The following is a 25551-nucleotide window of genomic DNA, read 5'->3' as shown; positions in this document are numbered from 1 at the left end:
ATATTGTATATATGCACATAAACACGGATATATATTATATAAATAGATCATACTGTGGTGCTTTTTACCTTTTTTTTTGCCTCTTCAGGCCTTAGCTGTAGTTACCTAAATTTTCAACATTTATTTTCATTCAGCATTACAAAGCAGATCATGTTGTGTTGGAAGTTGTTTTTTCTTTTCTTATTAACTCGAGGTATCATGTCCAAACTGCCCTCGGAATCCCCCCCCCCCGAGTCCCTCCATTCACCCCCTAAGCCGTGCAACCCAGGTCACAGCTGACTCAACGCTATCATTCTGGAATGCACCAGCTATTATCTGCCCATTCACCGTTGATTGACATCCCCCCACATACACACCTCGTCCCAAAAAGCCGGGAGGGCCGTGCTAATTGCGGCTCAATTCCTGCAGCCGATGAACACGACAAGCGTGTCAGGCCACATTCTCCCATTCCAGGATGGAGATGAAAGGGAAGAAAGGAAGTAACAAATTGAGTTTTTTTGTTTCCAGGTCTTGAGAAGTAGACTAAACGGACACCCCCCTGCCACCAAATCCTCGAAGCAAGTGAACCCTCTGAACCCCAACAAAATGTCAACAAACTGAGGGACATTCCTGTGCCGCTTGGGGGCAATAACAAAGTGCATCATGTGTTTGACCCATTACTTGTGTTGCAAAAAACCCACTCTTTCCACATCATGCATGGCTTATGCTCACGTTTATTCAACGCGCAATCCAAAAAACAATTGTTTTCTGCAGCAGGTGTTGTGTCACATTTGAAGTTATACTGTCATCTAGTGGCTCTGGACTTAGTGTACAGACTAGGATTCTGTGGAGGATTCTGTAAACTGCCCACTTTGTCAAGTTAGCCCCCATTTTGCTTTTCCTTCAGCGAGAAGTACCGCTTGCATTAATAACATTTGCTGGCTGCTCATTACTTATGAGCCAGCCATTTTCCAAAATTTGTAGTGTAAAATTATTTCAGTTTCCTGGATTTTGGGCCAAATATTCCCCCCCAATTCAGTCTAATGCTTATTTTTTAACGGGGGTACTTGCACATTTTTTAGGTGCCTAATAGTTTTCAGTCCCAAGGCTAGCAATGAGTCAAGTTTCAACACGGGATACCAAACAGCCGCATTCACACGCCAAGTCAAAATGGATTGGACGTTTAACGGAGTACATTTGCACCTATATGATTGATCCCTATAGGGGAAAACTCAAGACAGGAGTCAAATTAAACTTCCAACATCCCAGAACGTTTATTTGAAGGGCTTTGAGGATTAAAATTAAATTAAAATAAGATTTGGGTTGGCGGGTGGTGTCTTAGACACGGGTGAAAAAGGTAGCATACAAAATGAAGATTGGGGCGTTGTGTGAACTGTATATATAAAACAACAAAAAATGCAGTAGTTGCACCTGACCCCCACCAGAACAGCCCTCATGTATCAATCAGTGCGGTTGTGGTCTCAGTTTGTTTCTTTTCCCTGTAACTTTCTCTTCCAGCAGTGTTCAAACTCTAACCCGAAAAGAAGTCCTTCAGCAATGTAGCAACCAGACCAAGTTCTACTATTACATATACAGTATATTTATATAATATATATCTATATTTATATAAATACATACATAAATATCTTACAGGTACAATCAATTTGGAGGTGGGGAAGGAAGAGAACCAAATGAGGACTTGTTTGAGGTGGGGGCAAGGTCAGGGCACGTTTGGCTGCTTGTGTGTGTGTGTGTGAATGTATGTGTGCGTATGTGTGTGTATGTATCTTTCCTTTTTGTTCCTTTTAGCAGAAAAAAGGGGGGGTCGGGTTCAGGGTCTTGTGAGGGAATTTGAAGCAATCCTCAATTGCCCCAGTAGGGAGAGCTGCCATAACTAGACTTGCTGCCTTGGCTTTTCTGCTGCATGCCGCTCGACGGGCCACGCTGTCCCGGACCACCCTGACGGGGAAGTAGATAAGAGAAAAATCGTTGCCATTTTGGATGCCTTTCAGAAAACTTCAGATTCCTGGGAAAGCTATTGTAGCATATAGTTAAATAGTCACTATGCTGAAATAAAGGCATTTCTAAAATATCAACTAAGTTATAAAGGTGAATTTGTTTTATACACATTGCCAACAAATGATGAATGCATATGCTATTTGTCATACCTGTGTTTCCTGTGTGAGGTGGTGGTGTAACAACTGCGAATGGGGCTGCTGATGCGGAGGCAAGATGTGCAGAAAATGGCCTGGCGCGTAGCCCGGCGCTCCCCCAGGGTTCATGGGTCCAGCGCCGCCCAGGGCCGAGGGAAGGGTGAAAGGCGGCGGTGTCCCCGTGTGGAAACCCTGCTTGTCAAATGACTGGTGAAAAAAAAAAAGTTTGAGTTGAAATCAATGGACTCTTTTTTTTTGGCGACCCTGATTACAGTGGTATCTTTACTTAAAAATGCGTTTAGAAGAGGTTGTAGTCACCTGTGTTTTGTTGTAAATGGATGGATTCATCTCTGGTACGCCACCACTGCTCCCAGATCCAGACAATCCTGGTGCTGTTAGCAGGAAAGAAAGTGAGTCTTTACCAAGAATGACATGACGGTGACACTTGGGTAGAAAATGAATAGGGGGTGGAGGTTCTGGAACATAACAAAAAAAAACTGTTGTGGGACATCAGGTCTTGGGGAAAGGTCAGCCAGTTGGAAGGCGCCGATTAAATTTAGCCAGTGCGCAAGCTTGAAGCAGTCTGCTTCTACCATGTGAATGACATGCAATCACAGACATACACATTCAGCCTCCTTTCATGTGTTCCTTTTTGAACGCCCACTGACTTGATATAAATATAGATATACACAGTATATGTTTGCGTGTGCGTGCCACCTGTACCTTTCCCTGGGCCGCTGCCCGCCGATTTGGCGACTTGAGATTGGGCAGAGCCGCCGTACCCTCCCTTATTGTACTCCCCAGCATGGGCTTGAGACAGGTCGTCAAAGGCTGAAGGAGCAAGAGGAAGTCAAGAAGAAGGGAGAGGAGCAGATAGGATAGAAAATGTGAAGAAGGAGGTGGAAGAGGGAAGGAGGGGAGAAAGGCAGTAAGGTAACCTGACTACAATGGCAGCTGTGTCTATATTGAGCCAAACAGTGGTGATGGTGGTGGTGGGCATTGAGCTATGCATGCATCAAAAAGTTAACACACGTGCACCTGCACACACATACACACATGAAGAGGCCCGAAAACCCAACAATCATGCAGAGTAGAAAAATTAACCTTGCAAAATAATAAAATAAAATTAGAAATGGACTAAAAGCTATGCATTGCCTTGCACTTCTGCTAAATGATTTCACAATAAAAGTAACCTATGTTGAGTGCTGCCATGGTTCAGTCAACCGTGTTTCTTCTCAGGTGTGCCTCACATGTATTCATAGGTACAGATAAAGTACACGACAGAGAGTTGGATCTTTTAGTGGGTTGGCTCAGTGCTGTCCTGCATCTCACCCACTCATTTTGGCTGCGTAATAGTCTGGAACTAGCGTTCATGTCGCATAAGCGCCCCCGTTCTTTGTGCTGTGATTATGATTTATATTTATCAACTTATCAAAATATTTTACTGTTTATAAAACTTGACGATATTTACAGTCAGCGTTTTATCGTCCAGGTCTGGTTGCACTACTACTCAAGTCCTCTAATGAGCAAAGTCATTGGTGAAAGGATTTTTATTTTTCTAACAAAAATAGTAATTGTCAAAAGTGTGTCTCACCTGTGCCATAGGCATGCTGTCCATAAGTAGGCTGATGCTGTTGGTGGTACTGATTGGAAGGGTTGGCCAAGCCCATGGCGGGTTGTTTGGCTGAAGTAGGAGGCACAAAGACGGTGGGGCCATACTGGAAGGCCGAGGGGACACCAGGCATGCCCGGGTAGTATGGCAGACCTAAACACAAGTAATATGGGTTCCTAAAAAGGTCTCAATGGTGCGTGAGAGTGACGTGTAATCAGTCGCTCAGTCACCAGTATAGCCATAGCCAGGTGGGATCGGTGGGTTGAGGAAGGCTGGGTTTTGGTTCTGTTGGCCTTGGCTCTGGCCTTGACCCTGTCCCTGTGTTGCAGCCTGTGGCGCCTGTTGAGCCTGCGATTGCACGCCAGCTGTGGACAGGCTGGTAGGTGGCGCTGGGGATGAAGAGTCATTCCTCCCAAACTTTGTCGCCTCACCTAGACAATGTTAGTGTAAAGCCAAATTTAGAGGTTGTCCAAAATACTTCACATCTAGTTTTTCCATACTTTTCCGTTTCCACAATTTTCAAACAAAACTCACTGCCACTCACCTGAGTAAGGATTGTTGGCAAGGCCATCTCTTCCAGGTATTGTGGCCGTAGTACCAGGAAATGCTACACTATAGTAGTCCTGCATAAACAGCAGTGCCAATTGTATAAACAACATTGAATATGCAATATCAACTTTAACTGCTTGTATGGGCTACTTCATTCATAGAATTGCAAAAAAAATAAAAATAAAACTCACCATGGGAAGACGGGACTGCAGCATCTGCAGCTCCTCGTAGCCATAGATCTGCTATTGGGATTGCCCCCCAAAAAAATCATTTAATAATTGCTGTCCAATTTTAGACAATTGCATATATTGTACATCACACATTGATATCCTAATCTATGTATCGATAAACAGTGTATTGAATTATATTGAAATTAAATTCACAAGTAGTGGTACCAATGTACTGTGTTAGACATTTAGTTACCGGGTAGGCTGGGAGCAATCCACCAGGGCCCATGATGTATTGACTGGCCAAAAGAGGGGGCACGCCTTGGGCCAAATTGGGAGGGGCTTTGCCTAGAGAGAAAAAAAAATGATATGAAGTTCAATCTATTTCATTTGTATATTGAAGATATTCACATTACCAGAGGTTGCGGTGAGGAGGGGCGCTGTGCGGCTGTTTGCAGCTGAAAGACCACCACTTGGGCCATTCAGTCCTGGTGCTCCGGATAGGTGCGGACCACTGTTTGAACTGCTGACAGCCAATGGGGACGAGATAGTGGCATTGTGCGGCTGGCCTGACTGAGTGGAAAAGGTGTGTGGATTGGCGCAGACAATCTCCTCATTAGTTGCCTGAGGAAATTAGGAACAAAATGATGAGGCTATGATTTCTTTAGAGACAACAAGCAATGATTTTACTGAAATGTATTTTGGCTGTGGCATGTGAGCCGGAGGTGAAGACTTACTGGCACAGAAGAGTTAGTGGTGTAGGGAGGTCCAGATAAATGAGAGGCGCTCACATGGCTGGAAAGCAAAGTACACACAATTAAAAGAAAAAAGAAGTTACAATGAAGTTGTAAACCAATAAAACAGCCATCACTAATATCGGTCGACAAAATAAAAAAACAGTATTAAGTGTGCCTGACTTTACCTGTTGAGCGAAGGAACGGGTGTCAAGTTGGCTGTTGTGACTCCGGTGGAGGGCGCATGGTGGGTGGGGCCACCGTCATTTAGGAGCGGAGACTCTGTTTTCACCGTTCTTGGCAATTGTGCAGCTAAAATATATATACATATTTATTTTGTTTTTATTTAATTCATTTTTTAAAATGTGGATTAAACAGTTTTGAATTGTCAACTTACTTTCCGGTGTGCTTTGTATCTTCATGGTAGAGTAACCATTCTATATATATTAAAAAGGGGGGGGGGGGGGGGGAATGTAATCAGTAATTGGGCAACATTTTGCACAGATTAGGAAACAATGCGTCACATCACCGTGAGGCTGGGGGCAGATGGCTGCATCTCTTTGCTCGGAGAGAATGGATGGTGGGGAGGTAGGGATCTGGTAACACCACCCTCAATGCGCTTTGCGGGGGGTAGCACCGTAGAAGGTGGAGCAGCGGCACCCGGGAGGCCCAGAGAGGGGGTAGCTGTGGCACTGGGCAAGCCCAAGGACGGTGAGGGGAAGCCAGCATCCGGCATGGTGGGTATGCCGCTAATGTGTTCGCTGGTATGATAACAGGAGAAAATATTTGTAAATGAAAAGTTATAGATTCAAGTCTTCAGGGTCATCTTGAAGACGAGGCATGAGCAAATTTACCTCACAGAAGCAGGTTTGGAAAACAAGCTTTGTGACTGCTGTGCAGGTGCTGTTGCAGCAGGGATAGACATCACCCCCGGAGGTGCCGATGGACCCTGTTCTCGGGTCAACTCCTTTTGGATTACGTCAACAGTGCCTGTCTCAGAACTGAAGTCCAATGCACCAAACTGAAATTTCAGGCCAGAGATGTCTGCTGATCCTGGCATCTCCACAGCTGACGAGGGAATCTAAGGACGAGGAAAAAGTGCATGGTATATAAACTCATTTGTCTTGCAGTTAAAAAGGTATAAAACTCCCTTGCTCACTACAAAATTAATTTTAACTTGTAGTAGGGTTGGAATGTGTTAATGAACAGCTGAATCGCTGTATTATTCATTTGCAAAGTGGGTTAATTTTAGTACCTTTGAGGGGGGCAGTACTCTACGCTTCTGTGTCTTAAGATGTCGCATGGGAGGCTCTGTGATAGGAGAATCCACACCAGGCAACTTAATTCCCGGAGAGCCTCCATCTCTTACAGTTAGGACTGATGACTCATGACCTTAAGCACAAAGAAGCAGGTGGGTAAATTCAAACTATACATTCAATATACTGCAGATGGATAGAAGAATGTGCAGGAACCAAAGAGTCATACCTGGCGGTGTGGGCACTTGTGGGCCATGGGAATGGGACATAACCCGTGGCTCCATTGTAGGAAGGATGGAGGATTGTTGGTGCCTCTGTGCTAGCTGGCTGAGCACAGCGGAGGGTTCTGGCTGAACCTTCATTTCCACTATGGGAAACATGAAATAATATTTTAAAAAAGTGACACATGCACCACAGCGAAAAATTTGACTGTCCTAAACACTTGACACCAAGGATTACAGCTAATTTCTGAAATTTACTCAAATTTGCTCTTTTGAGGGTCCATTAGCGCTCACAAACCATTCTACTTTAAGACTAATGCCAAGTACAGCTTTTGTTAACGTGATTACCAGGGGCAGAAGGTGTCATCTAATTTGGTTGGAATTAAATTCTGCACCCGCTATGGCCTTTTGTGGAATAGTTGGCAGATTGCTTTAAGGTTAAGTTTATCAACTTACTGTGCAGGCCTGTTACAGGTCCGTTGTCCAATCTCTGAGGAGCTATTTCGACAGAAGGTGAAGGGGCGGGGTTCTGTACCACAGGCTGTACCACTGGAGGTACCACATCTTTGGAAGCGCTACCGTTGATGGTTGAGGTAGCAGCCAGGCTCTGTCTGACTCTCTGACCAAGCCGAGGCCCATTAAGCTGATCTGCTGTCCTGGCGTCAGACAGAGGCACTGGCTTGGGTGCGCTTGGAGACCCTAATCCAGGAGTAATGGCTGAAGACTAAGAAGAAAATACATGTGTAAATACAATTGTAATGAATTGGTTATTTTTCAGCTTATTCCTTTGAAAATTCTGACATGTAGCAGTGCAAAAGGACTGAAAATGTTCTAGTTACTAGAACTAGAATCTAGTACCAGAGCAGCATGCGCATAGGTGGCGCTTCCAGAGGCAGCATGGGCATAGCTGTGTGTTGCTGTCCGTCCATTGTGGTGGGAGTTTGTGAAGACCAGGCTTTGGCCAAGATCTTCAGCAGACGGCCCATCAACAAGGTCTGATTCCACAGAAACACCAGGCTTTGGGAGGAGGCCTGTCAGGTCCACACTGATGAACAGCAATAAGAGGGTCAAATTGACTGAATGAAAATGTTTAATGATTGTATGTCATGTGGAGACGGGCTCACTTGTGATTTCCAGAAGTAGAAGAGGAAGTGAAAACTTTGGTCTCAGACAACTTTGAGAAGAGGGAGGAAAAAACAATTACTTTAATAAATAATTAAAAACATTTATCTAATCAAATGATTCGTATGTCCCCATATATTTACGTCTTCATTCCAGTCTTCTGTAATCCAGTCTTCTGTGTTTCCTCCCCACGCCGCTGAAAAACAACACAAATTTGTCAATTGATCGGTTTGGATGCAAACCTTTACTGGCTGTATGCACTGTAATTAGCTGGTGACTAGTCACCGGTGTATCCAAAATTAGCAGCTTGGACAAGATATTAGATAAGTTTTGAAAAATGGATGGATAGGTCACACAAATGAAAAAAAATCATTTCAAACAGCCCCCCCCCCTGAAATATAATACAAGATTCCTGTTCCCACCTGTCCTGATCTTACCGGGTGCCTCAGCAGTTTCATTGACGTCACCATCCCAATTCTCATGGCGACCGGCAGAGTAATCAGCAGGATTGAAGGTGCTGCAGAGGAATTAAGTGAGTATGACCACAAGGATGACAATAGCATGGACAACTTATTTTTTTCCAAAAAAAAAGACTCAGAAAGATTTTTCCCAAATGCTTGAAATGAACATTACCACTTGTCTAGACAACTGTTTTTCTTACCCCATTGCCTGGGAGAGTCTGGCACCTGCAGCTGCCCTTCCTCGACCACGCCCACCAACCCCTTAAAATACATGCAGAGTACTTTGTGAATGCAAGTTTCCCTTAGCTTGTCTAGTATCAGGAGAAATGAAGCAAGTTGCAGAAGTAGAATAATAGTAGTATTATTAGAATTGCAAGTCACCTCTGCCACGCCCCCTGCGTCCACGGTCTCCCCCTCTCTCTCCGGGCACTACCTCAAAGCCATTCTCCTCAACACGACCTGGAAGCCAAAGACGAGGTTTCGCATTACTAATGTGTTTTTGTGTTACAGTTTGCAGAGACAAAGAACTGAGTGATTATACCTAGTCTCCATGCATTTGAGGAATAAAGTACAAATCATTCAATGCAGATTACATTTTAAAAGGTAAATAAATCAGTAGACAAACATGTCAGAAGACAAACACACCTAACAGAAAGAAGTGTTTCATTCCATACCTTCACGCCCTCGGCTAATCCCGCGGCCTCTCCTGTTGGCTCCACCTCGGCCGCGACTGACCTCACGCTCGACTCCCTTCTTCTCTCGGCTCTCCTTTACCTCTGCAGTACCTCCCTCTTTTCCTAGGCTCCGCTTTTTACCGACTGTTTCCCATGAGTTCTGTTCAGAGAAAAAGAAACAGATTTAGAAAGATTGTAAGCATTCAATCTGATAAGGACAGCAATCAAACATAATAGAGGTTCCCACTGTGTCAGGGGTGCTTTCCAACAAATGATTGATGGCTCTGTTGATGTCCTCGTTACAGTCGTGGAGGGCGACCATGCACTCATCTTGAGTCTTGCCAGTAACCTCAATCAGCTACAATTGGGTGAAGCAAAACAGTGTAAATGATATGCTTCTCAAAACATGGTGCACAATAAAAACACTAAATACCTGTTTGACTTTGCCTTCAAAGACAGCGTCATTTTTGTCGTAAATCACCTGGGCCAGGCGCATTTGTTCTGCTGTTGCCTGGAAATTAGACAAACTTTAGTGAGAAAATCACCCATAAGCACTGTTGTATCTCTAGGGGTTAGTTTCTATGAGAAATAATATCATCACAATGTCAAAATAACACCCTGACACTTAAAAGGACAATTTTGGGAAATGAAATATTTATACATGACTTGAAATGAACACTACAGTCATTTTGATGATTTCTTAATTAATACAGGAATAGAACTAAAGACTTTGTTAGAAGGGCCAAGAGTTTTGGTGACTTTGGGTCAAGGTAGTACTGCCGTAGAACTTTTTTGGGGGCACACTAAACATATGTCGCTAACCCACCTGTATTTGTTTCTGTGGATGAGTGGTCTGTGTGGTGGAGGGCAGCGTTTTGTCCCGAGTTCCTCGGGCTTGGTTGCTGACCAAAGAAGTCATCATATACAGTATATACAAAAAATGTATGTACAAAATAGAAAAAAAATCTGGAAACAAACAAAAGAGAATAATTAGTTTCCTGAAAAACAAAAATGAGCTATGACAAGATGGATATGGATATGAAAACCGCATTTGATTGAAATTAAAGGTGATGTAGATCTATAATGTGCAAATATTGGAACACCAAAAACTGGAAGAGAATGATGGACATATCTGTTTGCTGGCATTGTGGCATGTCTTAGATTTGTTGACTATTTACAATAGCAATTACCTTTTACAAGTTAAGTGTCAAAATAGTTGGGAATTTGAGTTTCAAACATTTACAATAGCAATTACCTTTTACAAGTTAAGTGTCAAAATAGTTGGGAATTTGAGTTTCAAACACCGTGACAAACAGCGTGTCCCCTTTAAGCGAATTTGCAAGTTGGCTCATGTGTTGGACTATACCATGTAAGAGTATGTCTCCATCTGTTACCCACCCACCAGCCTCTCAGGGTTAAATTTAGACCCCCAGAGGGGACATTCAAGGTGTCATCTTTCCAACAACCCTAACTCTACGACGCTGTCATACACACAAAAACACCATGAGTGACCAGCAACCAATGCCTTATACAACAATGTCAAAGTATACATATATATCAATTCGATGGGGATTAATAATAGTGTGGCACACAAATTGGCAGTACACATTCGACAATGAATCAAGCACAAATTATGTTAGGATGTCGAGTTAATGGTGTTTAATGGTATGAGAACGTGCTATTATTGGGGGAAAAACATCGCGCCACAAGAGGCTAATGTCCACATGATCTTAACTTGAGCTTAGCTTTTAGCCGCCACTCATTCTTTGTTCCCGAGAGTACGACGCTCACACAATAACCTGCTTCCACTTTTGAACAAAACGCAAACATACAAAAACAAATCTCGAACAGAATTGATGTTAGTCGATCGGCAATGAGTTTGGCTTCGCGGTATAACGATCAAGAGGGAGTTTGTCAACAAACCAGGCTTTCAGAGAAAAGTGCGTCAAGAACAACGCCGCCAATGGAGTCATTGGAAGCTAACACTAGCGGCGCGCCTACAGGAGCGCCCTTGCAACTTAATATACGTGATGTAATCAAACCTCTAAGGGGAATGTAAAGCGTGTACATTGTCGAGATGTCGTGACAAGGCAATTATATAAGACATATCGGAAGAATGCTCACAAAATAACCCGGCATCAGAACGGCCTGCACACAGTCCAGATGCAACATTGGCTAATTTTGCGGTTATCCGGGTAAAAAGGATAGACAACACGCTAAAACGTGTTCAATCATCGACCGATCGCTTCATTGAGCGTAAATCTGAAAGCGTTTAGCTTCATTATTATTATTAGTCGTAGTTTTCTCCCATTTTTTTCCTTACCTGCTAACACGCTTCGCTCAGCCCAGCAGCAGATGTCACGTGACCCACCGCGCCGTTGTTCGCCGTTGTGCAAAACACTTCCGTCTTTTTTTGTCACGGAGCTTTATTGGTCGGAAGTAAACCAACAATATGGGTTGGTCTCATTGCGACCGCCTCGCCAATCGGGAAGCAGCCATATAAATCAAATAGGTTTATAAAAGTGACACATGCTCGCATAAAGGGCTTTAAAACAAACAAAATCACACTGCTCTGTGATCCCCTTTTTTTGTAGACCGCAAGTTCTTAAAATCTCCCTTTGCTTTCGTTCTTGCACCTGCACCACCCTCCTTACTATGTTCTTTTGGGGCATTTCCTAAAAAATATATGTATGAGTAACTATGTTACTCTTATCATTTGCATATGGATCACATCAATATTCATGTAATCAAAACAAATAATGAATATGGTCATTCATGAAGCATATAGTTAGTGAAGTGTGCATCTGTAATTTGAACATGTAATGTGGGTAAACATTTCATGCATATCATTTTTAACACCCACATATGATTGTGTAATGTATTACCATGGCATCAATAGGTCATATTGATCTGTTATAATGACTGTTAGAACCCAGAATGAATGTAATTCTTTGTCTGATGTTTTATAAACTGTGTGCCTAAAACAAAGAACATGTTTAATGTATAAAAAAAAAGGCAAATGCTTTGAAATTATATTTTTATTCATTTTAATTCAAAATAAATACAATACATTTTGACTAAGTCTGTTTCTCCGGTTGACAAGTAAGCATCTTAAATGACATGTTTCCGACCTCATTTTATTAAAACCACAAGTTTATTATTGTTCCCCTTTTTTGCAGTCGGGCTCAGAAAAGGAGCTAGTCATACGATATAATCGTAGCTTGGTTCTCATGGTGCGCAGATACTGAGCATTGCGATCCTGGATCTCCTCCAGCTTGTCTACATAGTCCAAAAACGTCTGAAAAAAGTCAAAGAAGTCAATGACAGTTAAATTTGAGATTAACAATTGCAGCAAACAGAAATGAACTGCTCTCACCATATTAGGCTGCTTGCATAGAAGGCTTTGCTCCTCGTGAAGTAAAGGCTCCATCTTCCTCAGTTTCTCCCAATGGGCCTGAATGACACGCCATCTTAAATTGAGAAAGGAATAATTGGTTCGACTCACAAGTTTGCATCTTTTAAACTTAACATTTTGCACTTCTCTCAGAATATGTCATCTGAATACAGGTGCTTTTTAAAAATATTCACCAATTTTTGAGAACGTCCCAATGGTTTCTTTTTTATTTCTAAACCAATTTAAGTTTTTTGATTACTTACTTAACATTATCTGTTGTCATGGAAAGCTCTGGGTCAAAAGGCCTGTTTTGGTTGTTTAAATCAGTTTGCCCATCCATTTGGATTGTTTCTAAAGGTTTAGTGGGGTCTTCTGGTTTTGGTACTGAAGCAACGGTGAGATTGGGTTCGGTGGTTTCATTCTTATTCAAAGTGGCTGAGGTGGATTGCTTTGCTACACAGAAGGTCCGTGCCGCAAGATTATTGGTATCAGAAGTCTGAGACCAGAGGTCTGCTGGTAGGCAGAGATCTGCATCTTCATCTTTTGCATCTTTGAGAAGCTCCTTAATGTACTTGTAAGCCAATTTTGTGTCTGAAGTGGGAGACACAAGGCATAATTCTGGGTCATTGTTTTTTCTAGGTGTGTTCGACCCTGGACCATATTTATTGTTGAATTTTGTGTCAAAAGTGGGAGACTGGATGTCCACTGGGAGGTAGATGTCTCCATTACTCTTTGAATGTGCCAGATACTCCCCTGAGTCCATAGGTGTCGATTTACTGTCACAAAGTGAAGCCCAAAAGTCATATTTCTCATTAGCATGCATCGGTTCCTTCTCGTAATGTTTGGCCAATTTGCTAGCAGATGTGAGAGACTGAATGTCATTTGGGAGACATACATCTGGATCTTCATTCTTTTCATATGTGCGTTCCTCATTTATTATATACTTATTCGTTAGTTTGGTGTCACATGACTGCATTAAAAATTTTCTGTCTTTACCCCTTGCATGTCTTAGTGACTCCCTTGTGCACTTAATGTCCCATTCAGCATCAGGAGAGGGAGATTGGACATTCATCGGAGGGCAGAATTCTCTTCCTTTCTCCTTTGGATGTGTAGGCTTGTCCTTGTAGACTTTTGCATATTTGGAGTCAAACGAGGAAGACCAGAGCTTGGCTTCTGAGTTTTTATTAATTACATGTTTGAATGACTCCTGATGGTTATTGATTCGATTTTCTTGAACCCTTGGTGCAGTGGCCTGAAGTCGAGAGATGCTTGATGCATCATCATTAGGTATTTTGGCGGTTTCCCCTAGATATTTGCGTACCTCCTGAGTATTTTCTAACAGTCTAGCTAGGTTTTTCGGTTCTTGGGGAGCTTGGACTCCACTCTTAAATTCACAGACTGATGAGATGAGATGGGTGGATTGCACCTCTTGATGCCCTAGTTGAACAGGTGGAGATCCACAAAATGTCTTGTGGACCGACATTAAGCATTTGGTCCACAGCCCATCAAGTGAAGGATCCATTTCCAGTGAGTCATCTCTACTCTCTTGAGAGTTGGGCATAACAGATACACCCATTGGAGTATTGGCCTGTTCCAGACGAGTCAAAGCTCTAATCTGTTCAATTCTTCTCTCATCTTCTCTGAATGAATCGTATCCTCCAGCCTCACTGTCATACATAGTTTGTGCATCTCTCATACTGGGAGGCTCAGAAGATGTGAGACGTCCAGCGGATGAGATCGAGGAAAAGAGGGACGGGCACTCTGGGGAAGGCAACGAGACAGCGAATGGCACAAACATCTGTAGCTGCCTGTGATATAGGCGCAAGTGCTCCTGCATCTCCTCATTTATCATTGCAGACTCTTCTCGATCTCCTTCCATTGACTCCTGGTGTAATTCACTGGAGTCTTCCATAGACGTGTCGAACCTCCCGTTTTCTTTGCTAGAACTGTAACCTACATCGCCTTTTTCCAGGGAGTTCCTTGGTCCTACAAGTCCATAGACGTGTTTGGTTCTTACTGCTCTTCCCTCTTCGGCTCTGCTGCTTTTAAGAATGGAAGACTGGAAGTCACAGCCTTGGTGTTTCCCTGAGCTAGGTGAAACGCCACTAAAAGAAGATCTAGATGACCCCATCTTTGGCTTCTTAGGGAGACTCTTCCCAGCACTGCTGGATTTGGAAGACGTTGTGCATTTTCCACCATGGCCTCTTAACTCTTTCACACTGTGGTAAATAAAGCAGATGTTAAAATTTTTGAATTAGTTGCCAGCCAATTGCAGGGCAGAAGGAGACGGACAGCCGTTAATATAAAAAATATCTGATGCAGACATGTAGTGCAAATTTCACAACTTAAGTAACTCCTATGGAGAGATTGGACCATGTTGGGTAATGCCAGTAACATAATTTCCCATTTTGAACACTTACCGGTCAGCATATCTCAGTGTGTTCAGAGTGTGTTCTGTGGCAACGTGACCGGGTGAAATGTTGGCAATCATACATGTCATGGAATTGCCAAGAAATGAATCTTTCAAGACCTAAAGCAAAATAAATCAAGTTTAGTGAGTTTAAAATCATTGAGTGCAATTTATTTCCTGGTACCTGAGTGAGTTTGCTTTGCCTGAAAGGTGTGTGTCGCTGCTCTTGGTCAAGGGAGCGAATGCATTCTTTAAGCTGGAGAGGTGTACAAAAAAAATGTAATGACAAGACATCTCTAGGTCTCAATTTTGTTATGGAAAACTGGCAGATAAATCAAAATACATGAAAGAGTGCTGTAGCTTACAGCCAATAAACTTTGGTTTATCTCAGCTCCTTCCATACGAGTCTGCCAGTCAGTCGCTGTGGTGTCCGATGCACGCTCACTTCCAGCCAAGTCGATAAACCACATTCTTAAAAATATGCCATTATAGATAATTATTTTGAATGTTCCAGAGCATACATTAAGTACGACAATAAAAGGCTGACAATATATAATCCGTCACCTGCCAAAGATCTGCTGGTTGGGCGAGCGGAGCTGAATCTGAAGCAAGGCGTGGGACCGAGAAGAGAGCGGATTGACACCGCTCACCCTTTTTTTGCGTGCAGCTAAACCCCGTGAAATCACCTTAAAACAAAATTTCAAAAAGGACAGAGTTGGAATTTTAAATGTATTTGGAAAGTTGACTTTTTTTCAATGAAAAATAAAATGTTGTTGACCTTCAGCAGTGAGTCGACTGAGCCTACTCGGACGTCAACTAGTCCTGTAATGTGCACCACGCTGTGGCCATCCTCCCTCACAAACAATCTACGGAACAGAAGATCAGAAAATTAAGTGACATTCATCCCATCCCTACAAAAGCAAAGGTTAAAAAAAACCAAATTATATCTGTGGTCTCATACTTCAAATTTATAACTCCATATCCTCCAATGTTGCCAATTTCAAATTAGGATCTTTTTATATATTTGACATTTTGATCTACAGAATACTACAATACTTGGGAACAATTTTAATTTGAGGAAAAGGGACTTTTAAGCAAATTCATGTTTCCCACTGAAATGATCAATATGTAAGATCGCATTTTAAGATAAGTCAATTTAAAGACAAAGGGGTACCTTTTCCTGTTGTTGAGGAGGTCATAGAGCTGGCGACAATAGATCTCACAGAAGCTGACGTACACCAACAATGGGCTGTGAGTTCTTGATAGGTGTGCAAAGATGTCATGGACCGCCAGCACATATAGACCTGCCTCCTCAGGAGCGGAACCCATCATGGTGTGAGTCTTGCCTGCGCCCGTCTGGCCAAAGGCAAAGCAAGTGGCCTTCCCACTACACACAGACATATATCATCTGTTTAATTATTACCATTTAATATCGTCCATAAATATGGTAGAGGTGGGAGTGATCTGATTATATTATCAAATAAAAGACAAACAAAATCAAACTGAGCTGAAATATTAGTTTTACAGCATCCATCACTCAATTAAAAAAAAAGAGATACAAAACATGAATGAAACAATTTACCTAAAACAGCATGACAATTTGTCCATGCTAGTATCATGATTAATCTCTATTCTGGCAGAAGAAATAAGTTTTATAATGACTTGAGATTAACTTTAAAATGTTAAAGAAAAAACGTAGTCAAGGTGACATCTCACCCATTGAGCATATGCTGCACCAGAGGATATGCAGTTTTCTTATACACTTCCTCGTTGGTATGATACTCTCCAAAAACTTGATCAAAGTAGAACGGGTGCTACCAAGAAAGCCAGAATGAAAACAAATCAGACAATGCGACATACTGGAGACAGATTTTGGAGACAAAACATATCATTGCTTTCAAATGAAAAAACACAATTCGTCACACCTGTAAAATGTATTGGGAAAGATCCACAGCTTCTTTGCCTTCTTCCACAATCACACACTCTGCGCTGGGTGTTATCACGACATCCGCTTGACCCTTCTTTTTTTCAGTGAGTGTCAGAGATCTTTTTCTCACACAAACGATTATTCTTGGCCCGTGGGTTTGCCTGCAAACAACACAGTCAATAAGCTTTAATAGTCTTTTTTATGATCCATAGAGAGTTAACTGGACTGCACAAGGACTCACTTTTTTGTGGAAACAGGCCGGAGAGGCAGCCCATAGTTGTACCCTGGTTTTCTCTGGGCCTCATAAACAGGCATTGGATGACTTGCTTTGTCTGTGTGCCGCTTAAATGCAGCTCTGTGTTTTGGGTGCTCATAATTGTGGGGATGGTGTGTGGCAGTTTTTGTGGAGAGTGGAGTGGAGTATGGAAATAATCGTTTACTAATGTCTGGTCTGTTGATTCCTGCCCCCTGGTTGCTGTGCTGCGCAGGACGCTTGCGGTACACATCTTGATCCTCTGTCACGTCGCCTAATGTCAGACCCTCCTTCTGCAGCGTTTTGATCAGGTGAAGCAGCTTGAATAGACGCCTATTGTCTTCAGGTGAATGGATCTCCAGATGGGGCAGGTCCTCCGAAGTGAGGGCTAGAAGATGGGCGGCGTGCCGGATTCCCATGGAAGTGAGGCTGAAAAGTACACCAAGAAATGAGTCCAAAGAGGTCTGAATTCAGATTGAAGATAATGTGATTACCGCTCATGAAGGCGCTGCAGGCCCACCAACTTGAGGCATTCATACAGGCTCAGAAACATGATTGGATGCTCTTACACAAACCTCCAGGAACCCTGGTAAGAGAAAATGTTGTTCTTTCATTAAAAATGTGTGTTCATGATTGACAAAATTACTCTATTGAGCTGTATGGAGAATCAACGTTGGCAACTTCTAGCCAAATTATATGGTATAATAATTTGTTTCATATATCAATCCAAAAGTGATGGTGGATCCAAATGATTTAAGGGCACGTACTGTTGCTATGGTGATGTGTGCCCCACGATGTCCCGCCCTTGTGCCTTCTGTCGATCAATACATTTGACCGCGCTGTCATCACAAAACTAGTAACAAAAAGCACAGAAAAATATGAGCAATGCATTTTCCCACAGGGACCTGTTTTCATAAACTAAAAAAGGCTCTTACAGCCCAAAACATGCAACAGATGAGAAAATGCATTTCATTTTAGTTGATTTGCATTGAAAAATAGAAGACACATCTCATGTAGTATTTGGTAAGTCAAACATGGATTCAGGATTTGTCACATGAATTTTATAAATTTCTTTTGATCTGGTTTGAAATGAAATTGACACTAATCTTAGCAGCAGCAGTTACCCTTAACATGTTATTTTATGGTGTTGTGTATTTCATCTATATTAAACAATATGAAAAACAGATATAGATTCACGACACACTATTAATTGTAATATTTGTTGTGTTATTTGTTCCGTAATTTGCTGGCAACCAATTCAGGGTGTCTTCTTCCCATTTCCCAAAGTTGACTGGGATGTGCTCCAGCACCCCCTCATCCCATGTGAAGATAAGCGGAATGGAAAATGTATGGATGTGTTATTGTCAATGGTGTTGCATTAAAAAAAACATTCGGATTTAAAATCACCACGCCCAGGTGGAAAAGGCACCCATATTTTGACAGATTAATAATACAATGCAGTGTATTATCTTAAATATAACTAGTATGAATTGTTTTTTCTCCTGTTTATTATAAGGCAGAAAAATAAATGGAGGCTCCTAACAATCAATTTTGGGAAAGGAGTTTAATCAAATTAAACTTATGATTAAATGAAGAAATAAATAAACTTACCTGCGTAAACTTCTTGTAAAACCAAGACGTACAATGACTGAAGAAGGGCGATAAAAAAGTGTTCACACGTTTCTGAGGTCCGGTGATGTCCGAAAAGTGCATTGGACGACATAGAGTGGCGTAGTGATATGCGAGCCTTTTGACTCCAAAAATGTAAAGATAGCACATTACATAGACAAAGAAACAAAAAATCGCCACCTTGTGACTATGTGTGTTGACAAGTAAAGGTATTTCTATTCGTTTGGTCTCTATGGCGACGGCTTGCCCGTCTTTGAGATATGCGTGTACAAGAAGATAATCCAATAAAAATAGATTACCTAGCTCAAACAGTCTAAGGAAATGTAGATCGCATGGATCAATATGATTATGAAGTTGTAAATTATATTACTCTAGTTTTAATCTACGGACAAAGTGAAAACTACGGGTGACAAGTGTTTATTATTAATACTAGTGAGAATAACTAAATCATATTCAGACGGATGATAATGACAGTGACACACATCTTGAGCGCCGTAACGTGTTTCACTACGGCACATTATAGTAGTAACACATCACACGCCCACCGGTAATGTTGTGCTAATCTATATTTCCAAAACTCCACGGTTGTTGCAGTTATTTTTACGTGAGATGCTATCAGTAACCACAGACTTATGTACGTACCATCCAATTTCAATAATGGCGTCTATCGATCGTAAAGTTTAATCCAAACAGAGTTAGAAATGATTGGTATGTTTCCTTTGGCCATTTAAGAGAACTCGGCAACGCCCACTCAATTATTGACCATTGGTAGGTCGTGTTTGTTATCTTGTTATCAAGTATTTTTGTCTTATAAGTGGATTGTTAACTTGTGTAATTATTTTTTTAGGAATAACTTCACAGCAGTTGATCAAGATGTCCTCTGATGAGGAGAATCTGAAAAGCTGTCAGTCTTCATCATCTCTACCTTTCCGCCCACCCTCTCTTCCTCTTCGTCCTCCACCTTCTTCTCATTTGGTTGGCAAACGTGATGACATAATTAGACGTGGGCGAATTACCATGCTGGTGAATGAAAAGAGGGAAGTCCTCGTGGTGTACCGTGATGGAAAGTTCCACGCCATGGATATGCGCTGTTATCGTAAGATCCATTCATTTGGAGACAGTAGTATATAACTTCCCATATGTTGGTAGAATGTGATGAATGAATCTGAAAAAAAGTGAAGTAACATTGTTTTGTGTTGATAGATGCAGGCGGTGCTTTAGAGAATGGGGACATTGAGGTGAGCCAATAATTGCCTGCATAATCTCATTATTTAAATTACCCTATGATATCATTTTCCCTATTTTTCATTTATTAACAGGAGTTCAACGGGCGCGTATGCATAGTGTGTCCATGGCACAAATACAAGATCACTCTGATGGAAGGCGAGGGGCTTTACCAAGCTGTGGACAACCCCACTGTCAAACCTCTGAAATACCACTGGCGTTCAAAGGGTGTCAAACAACGGGTCCATAAAGTCACTGAAGTGAACGGAAACGTCTACGTCACACTGAATGATTCCAAAGAGCCCATCGAATCAGATTACTATCAAAGTGACACATACAGGACCAACATGAAAATTAAAAAAAAAAGCAGCTAGAGACTGACTAGACTAGAGGATTATATATCTATATTTTTACTATGTGATGTTACACATTTTTCAACAATGGTGGATCATCAGGTCCTGCAAGGCCTTCTCTGCTGGTTTAAAAAATATCTGAATCTCAGACTGATGTTAATTATATTTTGTCCATGAAATAATTCCAAAGTGTCAGCTTCTTTTCATTGCTTTTTACACAGGCGGTAATGTATTCGTGTTGAGGGCAGGTCTGCCCCTTTCAGTCAGCAATAAATTCAATACATATTATATATAATGGGATTAAATGAAAACAAGGTGATTTAAAAAATCATTTTAACTAACTAATTACCATTTGAAATGTAAATATTACATTCTGGACCAAAACAACAAAAATAAAGTGTTGTGGGGCTGGCCCACGATTCATCCCAGGTGACCATAATTAGTTGGGATAGTCTCCAGCACCCCCTACGACTCCTGTAAGGATAAGCGGTTCGGAAAACAAATGGATGATTAGAAGTTGGTTGCGGATTCGAACTCCTCTGCGTTTTGTTACTCCATGCAATAGATGGCAGCAGTTCGATCTAAATTGTGTAGTAGAAGGAAAAACGAAGAAGACTAAGGGAAAGCGTCACACTTGACAATGGCGTCAAAAGTATACTTTCCAGATATTGAAACATTCATATTTTGAAGAAATGGCTTTGTCTCTTATGTTTTGATCAAATCCATTTACCTTTGTCAGTGCCTCTAGATTTTGCGTGAGAGATGGAGTAAAAAAAAGAGGATAAGAGTAAACATCAAGTCGTTGAGATGGCATCAGGTAGAGCATTTTTAATTATTATTTTTTTAGACTAATGAGTTTTTATTTACCTCAATATGTTGTTCTTGCAGAAGAAGAAATCAATTTGCTGGTCATCGTTGTGGACGTAAACCCAATTTGGTGGGGTCAGCAAGCCCAGCGAGAGCCCCAAGTATGTGAATGGCACACTAGAAAAAAAATAATCAAAATGATCATTCTCATTAAGTGTATTGATGTGATCCTAGTTCACACTGTCCAAATGTATGGACGCTGCCATCGTGATGGCCAACGCACACGTGGCCATGAGCAGGAATAACAAATTGGCCGTTATCGCCAGCCATTGCAACGACAGGTCAGACAGACAACAGCATCCTTCTATCTCCCATCACTTATGTTGGTGCCTCATCTAGCGATCGGATCATGCTACCTACCCATCTATCTATCTTACTAAACATGTCTCTTTGTCCATTTATAAATCTAGCTATTAACCATTCCCCTGGTCTGTATTTCATCCATTTGTCCGTTTAGATGTGTATCAATTGACATCTTTCTATCAGTCTGTCAACTATTATGACTTGGATTCTGTCTCAGTCTGTTTACCTCAAGCTATGTCCATATATGTCTTTCTATCGGTTTGTCGCTGTATTTGTCCTATAGTACACCTGTCAGTCAATTTAGAGTCTAGATTCTAGACTCTAGAAGGCGTGTCTTTCTCTTCTGTTTGTCAATTTAGCCATTTGTCACTGTCTATGGAGCTTCTGGACTAAGTTGATAGATGGGCCTCATTCATGAATATACTTCATTTTTTTCCAGTCACTTCCTGTATCCACCTAAGAGTGAACCTGGCAGTGACGGCACCCTCGACGATACCTGCTGCAGCGGCGATGGCAAATATGAACTGCTGTCTGTCGCCAACAAAATCATTGCTGACCAAATTAAGAAGTTGATGTCCAACAGTAAGTCAACACCACTTCTAAGTAATCATTCAATTAAAATTGTATACATTTGACTTGAAAGTGAACCTCAAGGAACAAACAGTTCTTAAATATTATAAGTAAATGTAATGCAATGAGTAATTTCTTTTGTGTGTGTGTTCATTTTGCAGTTGAAGTGACTGGAGGTTCCACCGACACTTTGCTGGCCGGATCTCTCGCCAAAGCTCTCTGTTGTATCCTCCCACTACACAATTTGCACATTTATTATCGTGTCAATACATGACTATGAAATATAAATTTATATAAAAAACAATATATTTATAATTACCAAAGCTAGAATAATACAATAGAGGCCAAAAATATTAGCAAATCAGTAATATAAACTACAGTATAAATATTAAACAATTGAAGCTATTTCAATTTAGGAAGTAACAAATTACTATATACAATATGTTGTACAATAACAAATTACATACATAAATACATTTGCTGAACATAAAATATGATAAAGCCACTATGGAAAAAAAAACCTTTCCATTAATTATATTCCTTAATTATTAAATCTCAGATATTAACAGAATAACAAAGGAACTTGAAGGTACTTTTTTTATCACTAATTTAGTCACAAGTTGGTTTAATGTGTACTAAATCCTGCATGTTTACTTTTTTTCCCCTTTTCAGTGGGACAGGAGGTCAAGTCTAGAATTTTGGTACGTGACAATCAATAAAAACAGTTTTTTTCTTGAAGGAACAAAAAAATATGTTGTATTTTAACAGTAGTAAATTTGGTGCTGCCGATGGATTAATCAAAATGTGCTTCATTAGGTGATAAAGGCAGCAGACGACAGCGCCTTGCAGTACATGAACTTCATGAATGTCATATTTGCCGCCCAAAAGCAGGTGAGGACATGACATTGTTATTTATCGCTCAACCTTATTTTACCAACACTAAAAGTCGATTTTTTTATTTTTATAATTAAAACAGAGCATCCTGATAGATGCATGCGTGCTGGAGTCTAACTCGGGGCTCCTACAACAAGTACTGTCTTTTATGCATTTATTAGTAGCTAGCACTGAAAGCTATGAATGTTTACAACACTATATTTCAGTTGGCCATGTTATTTTTTTCTGTAATTACAGTACACTCATCTGAGAAATTTAGATTTAAAATACAGAAATATTATTATTTATTGAAATACAAAACAATTGGGGTAAAAAAAAAACATTGAAGAGGAACAAATTAGGGTAGGAAATGGATGGCCAATGTTGAATTTGGTTATAAGATTAGAAAGAAAAATGGGGATATTAGCTGTCTGTATTCATAATTATTAAATATTGCACTCTAGCTAGTTACTTTTTTCTTGTTTCTGAACTGACAGGCTTGCGATATAACGGGTGGATTATACCTGAAGATCCCCCAGAAGGCGGCTCTGGCACAATACTTACTGGTAAGTGCTGTCGCTCAACTCATCTCTCCATGCGTCGTCCATTGGTCATTTTGGTCAAGGTCCTCTAGAAGATTGTGATTTTTTTTTTGTGGCACAGTGGGTCTTCCTGCCTGATGGTGAGCAGCGTTCGCAACTGCTGCTGCCACCGCCAGTCCACGTGGACTACAGGGCGGCATGCTTCTGCCATCGCAACCTTATCCAGATTGGTTACGTTTGCTCTGTCTGCCTGTCCAGTAAGTGCTTGCGTCCATTTTATGCTTAAATAACAAATGCCTGAAAAATTGACTGAATTCTTTTTGTCACCACAGTATTCTGCAACTTTAGCCCCATCTGTACAACTTGCGAGTAAGTTTTTAAAGAAATTATTTTCCATCAACTGTACATTTTCCTAAAAATATTTTGCTTATGTTTTGTAGGACTGCTTTCAAAATCCAGCTCCCACAGATGGTCAAAGGCAAAAAGAAGAAACTCAAAGCATCATGATCAATACTTCTTTTCCTTTCACACACAAATATTTGTATAAAATGATTGTTTAGCCACTTGGTCTTTTTAATTTTCATCATGTTGTTGTAGCGATTAATACTTTTTCAAATATGGAAAATAAAATGCAAAACGTGCCTGAATTTTTTCACATCGTGGTCATTGAAGCTCATGGTGGCGGCATGGGGACAATCTTGCATCTGGTGGGCAACCAAAAGAATGAGGGGCAAGCAATCAGATTATAATAATGCCCTTGTTTTACTTTTAACTCACCCCATCAGACCCTGGCCAGACCATCGCTGTGGAGTCAAACTCATGTTGGCTTTCTGACCCTCGCGGACCACCGTCACTCGTAGTGATTTCTTCAATACAAAGAAACAAAAATGTGAATATGTAATATTAGTTCAAAAACTTCTCTTGAATTTGCAGATGTTCTAAGTTGTAAGCCATCTTAGAAGCCTTAAATTTCGGGACATAAATCTTACCCCTTCGCTGTGCTGCACCACAGAGGCAATGTTGTGGAGGCTTTGGAAGTTGCCACTGTTCACCGAACCAAACTCAATAACTTCATCTCCTACTTTGAGGCCCTTTCGAAGAAAGATACGAAAAGTTCCAAAAGGCTCTCAAACGTCATCTTAAATAGGCCTCGCATCACTTACAGCCGCAGAGGCGGGTGATCCCTGAGTGACAGCATCCACGCGCGCAAAGGCTGGTGGGAGCCCGTCCCGCCGCTCCGTGGTCTCCTCGGGCATCCATGCTTGGTCCTCCCGACGCTTGACTTTTTCACGAGCGTGCAGCCTGTGCAAGGCATCCTCGATATCCACCATGATGGCCTTGTGGTCATTCTGCAGGCCTGCATTGACAAACCGTGCAAGATTAGTGTAGAAGAGAACATTTATACGTGATTACTAGGCATCAAGTAGGTTTGCACTTATTCATTCACTTTGTTCCACAAGTGTCATAGTTAGGAATAATGATTCCATATTTTTCCCGTGTTTGATCTATAAAAGTAACAATTACTGACCACCACAATATTTTTTTATTCATTTCTGTAAGTGTTTCTAAATGCCACAGAATTGATTTTGAAAAACTTCATCATTGTGTCATGTTATTGATCTGAGTTTGTTCTACAAAATAAAATGTATGAGTGAGCGCTCGCCCAAGATTGGTTGGTAAATACTTTTTTTCCACAGAATTAAGAAGGCTAAGGAGAAAAAATCATTGTTACTTACATGAAATATTGTGTCTGGCGTTTCGTATTTGGTACAAATTGACATCGGATCTGGGGTAGCCTTCTGCGTCAATTAAGTCACCAGTAAGTCCGACGCCTTGCTGTAAAAACAAAAACAAAACTTTAACAAAGATAAACAAACACATGACAACTTCTTGTGAATATGTGAATTGATTTGATCAACTTACGTCTTCCAGGACGTCGTAGTATGCTTGAATCTGCTCTTCGATGTCATCTTTCTTTTTAATAAGGTTTTTAACATCATCCACAGACGCTTCAGGGTTGTTTTGGTCTGTCATTATCATGGTGATCTCTTGGTTGTTACATTGCATTTGTGTCCGGGTGAAATTTTGACTCAAACCGGAACCTTACTTTTTCATAATTGTGCCTTAGTGTTAGTGTGCGTGCGCAACAATACTATATCACATGTATTTAATTTGTTAAATGTCTGATGCAAACTGCAAGCTAAAGAAGACCGGCGTCACTACTTATTGACCATGTTGCAACGGGCCCATTACATTATATAATCAAACATGTATATTT

At 41.1% G+C, this 25551-nt stretch overlaps 5 protein-coding genes across 10 annotated transcripts; 2 read left to right on the top strand and 3 right to left on the bottom strand.

Annotated features, from left to right (window-relative positions):
• Positions 1-1228: 1228 nt before the first annotated feature.
• Positions 1229-11377, bottom strand: LOC144215669 (ubiquitin-associated protein 2-like). Of its 4 annotated transcripts, none has more exons than XM_077744743.1 (29): positions 11252-11377; positions 9755-9894; positions 9362-9439; positions 9176-9286; positions 8929-9088; positions 8636-8713; positions 8455-8515; positions 8216-8310; positions 7937-7989; positions 7796-7845; positions 7530-7716; positions 7128-7395; positions 6680-6817; positions 6450-6586; positions 6049-6275; positions 5724-5955; positions 5592-5631; positions 5383-5506; positions 5198-5255; positions 4877-5084; positions 4717-4808; positions 4485-4535; positions 4289-4367; positions 3975-4175; positions 3727-3897; positions 2856-2963; positions 2451-2524; positions 2148-2339; positions 1229-1938 (listed from the first exon to the last, which is right to left on the bottom strand). In XM_077744743.1, exons 2-29 carry the CDS (start codon positions 9848-9850, stop codon positions 1843-1845), a joined length of 3465 nt encoding a protein of 1154 aa, XP_077600869.1. In that variant the 5' UTR covers positions 9851-9894; positions 11252-11377; the 3' UTR covers positions 1229-1842. The 4 variants fall into 4 exon arrangements, with proteins under 4 accessions (XP_077600869.1, XP_077600870.1, XP_077600871.1 ...); XM_077744744.1 differs by having other exon boundaries at positions 4485-4532; XM_077744745.1 differs by having other exon boundaries at positions 8231-8310.
• A 574-nt stretch (positions 11378-11951) lies between these two features.
• On the bottom strand, positions 11952-18805 carry LOC144215567 (uncharacterized). The gene is made up of 15 exons (XM_077744596.1): positions 18524-18805; positions 17680-17765; positions 17407-17498; positions 16901-17341; positions 16658-16820; positions 16449-16546; positions 15907-16119; positions 15511-15598; positions 15297-15418; positions 15098-15203; positions 14917-14988; positions 14743-14852; positions 12586-14541; positions 12305-12398; positions 11952-12226 (listed from the first exon to the last, which is right to left on the bottom strand). Exons 3-15 carry the CDS (start codon positions 17463-17465, stop codon positions 12086-12088), a joined length of 3663 nt encoding a protein of 1220 aa, XP_077600722.1. The 5' UTR covers positions 17466-17498; positions 17680-17765; positions 18524-18805; the 3' UTR covers positions 11952-12085.
• On the top strand, positions 18761-20300 carry LOC144215571 (Rieske domain-containing protein-like). Its single transcript, XM_077744601.1, has 5 exons — positions 18761-19175; positions 19274-19309; positions 19389-19637; positions 19745-19779; positions 19861-20300. The coding sequence occupies exons 3-5, from the start codon at positions 19415-19417 to the stop codon at positions 20137-20139; spliced, it is 537 nt and encodes a 178-aa protein (XP_077600727.1). The 5' UTR covers positions 18761-19175; positions 19274-19309; positions 19389-19414; the 3' UTR covers positions 20140-20300.
• A 312-nt stretch (positions 20301-20612) lies between these two features.
• Positions 20613-23920, top strand: LOC144215568 (general transcription factor IIH subunit 3-like). Of its 3 annotated transcripts, XM_077744598.1 has the most exons (14): positions 20613-20770; positions 20858-20935; positions 21007-21086; positions 21160-21266; positions 21728-21870; positions 22020-22082; positions 22418-22447; positions 22531-22559; positions 22675-22749; positions 22835-22888; positions 23229-23297; positions 23395-23530; positions 23606-23642; positions 23714-23920. In XM_077744598.1, the coding sequence occupies exons 2-14, from the start codon at positions 20926-20928 to the stop codon at positions 23778-23780; spliced, it is 900 nt and encodes a 299-aa protein (XP_077600724.1). In that variant the 5' UTR covers positions 20613-20770; positions 20858-20925; the 3' UTR covers positions 23781-23920. The 3 variants fall into 3 exon arrangements, with proteins under 3 accessions (XP_077600724.1, XP_077600723.1, XP_077600725.1); XM_077744597.1 differs by having other exon boundaries at positions 20614-20935; XM_077744599.1 differs by lacking the exon at positions 22835-22888 and having other exon boundaries at positions 20614-20935.
• On the bottom strand, positions 23826-25414 carry LOC144215570 (26S proteasome non-ATPase regulatory subunit 9-like). Its single transcript, XM_077744600.1, has 6 exons — positions 25197-25414; positions 25010-25109; positions 24437-24630; positions 24263-24364; positions 24051-24139; positions 23826-23977 (listed from the first exon to the last, which is right to left on the bottom strand). The coding sequence occupies exons 1-6, from the start codon at positions 25338-25340 to the stop codon at positions 23947-23949; spliced, it is 660 nt and encodes a 219-aa protein (XP_077600726.1). The 5' UTR covers positions 25341-25414; the 3' UTR covers positions 23826-23946.
• Positions 25415-25551: the final 137 nt, after the last annotated feature.

This window comes from Stigmatopora nigra, chromosome 22, assembly GCF_051989575.1.
Source record: "Stigmatopora nigra isolate UIUO_SnigA chromosome 22, RoL_Snig_1.1, whole genome shotgun sequence".
Taxonomy (NCBI): Eukaryota; Metazoa; Chordata; class Actinopteri; order Syngnathiformes; family Syngnathidae; genus Stigmatopora; species Stigmatopora nigra.
Note: the sequence above shows the minus strand (reverse complement) of the source record. Positions and strands in the feature narration are given on the sequence as shown.

Coding starts and splice junctions, on each gene's coding strand:
- LOC144215669 (XM_077744743.1), bottom strand. CDS start 9,850: ATGATGACTTCTTTGGTCAGCAACCAAGCCCGAGGAACTCGGGACAAA. Junction 9,089..9,175: donor TGGAAAGCACCCCTGACACA/GTGGGAACCTCT, acceptor TTCTCTGAACAG/AACTCATGGGAAACAGTCGG. Junction 8,516..8,635: donor ACGCAGGGGGCGTGGCAGAG/GTGACTTGCAAT, acceptor ATGTATTTTAAG/GGGTTGGTGGGCGTGGTCGA.
- LOC144215567 (XM_077744596.1), bottom strand. CDS start 17,465: ATGTTTCTGAGCCTGTATGAATGCCTCAAGTTGGTGGGCCTGCAGCGC. Junction 16,547..16,657: donor TTTCCCAATACATTTTACAG/GTGTGACGAATT, acceptor CTTTCTTGGTAG/CACCCGTTCTACTTTGATCA. Junction 14,542..14,742: donor ACACTGAGATATGCTGACCG/GTAAGTGTTCAA, acceptor TATTTACCACAG/TGTGAAAGAGTTAAGAGGCC.
- LOC144215571 (XM_077744601.1), top strand. CDS start 19,415: ATGTCCTCTGATGAGGAGAATCTGAAAAGCTGTCAGTCTTCATCATCT. Junction 19,638..19,744: donor CATGGATATGCGCTGTTATC/GTAAGATCCATT, acceptor TTGTGTTGATAG/ATGCAGGCGGTGCTTTAGAG. Junction 19,780..19,860: donor TAGAGAATGGGGACATTGAG/GTGAGCCAATAA, acceptor ATTTATTAACAG/GAGTTCAACGGGCGCGTATG.
- LOC144215568 (XM_077744598.1), top strand. Junction 21,871..22,019: donor TAAGAAGTTGATGTCCAACA/GTAAGTCAACAC, acceptor TTCATTTTGCAG/TTGAAGTGACTGGAGGTTCC. Junction 23,298..23,394: donor CTCTGGCACAATACTTACTG/GTAAGTGCTGTC, acceptor TTTGTGGCACAG/TGGGTCTTCCTGCCTGATGG.
- LOC144215570 (XM_077744600.1), bottom strand. CDS start 25,340: ATGCAATGTAACAACCAAGAGATCACCATGATAATGACAGACCAAAAC. Junction 24,140..24,262: donor TGGTGCAGCACAGCGAAGGG/GTAAGATTTATG, acceptor TTTGTATTGAAG/AAATCACTACGAGTGACGGT. Junction 23,978..24,050: donor TCTGGCCAGGGTCTGATGGG/GTGAGTTAAAAG, acceptor GTTGCCCACCAG/ATGCAAGATTGTCCCCATGC.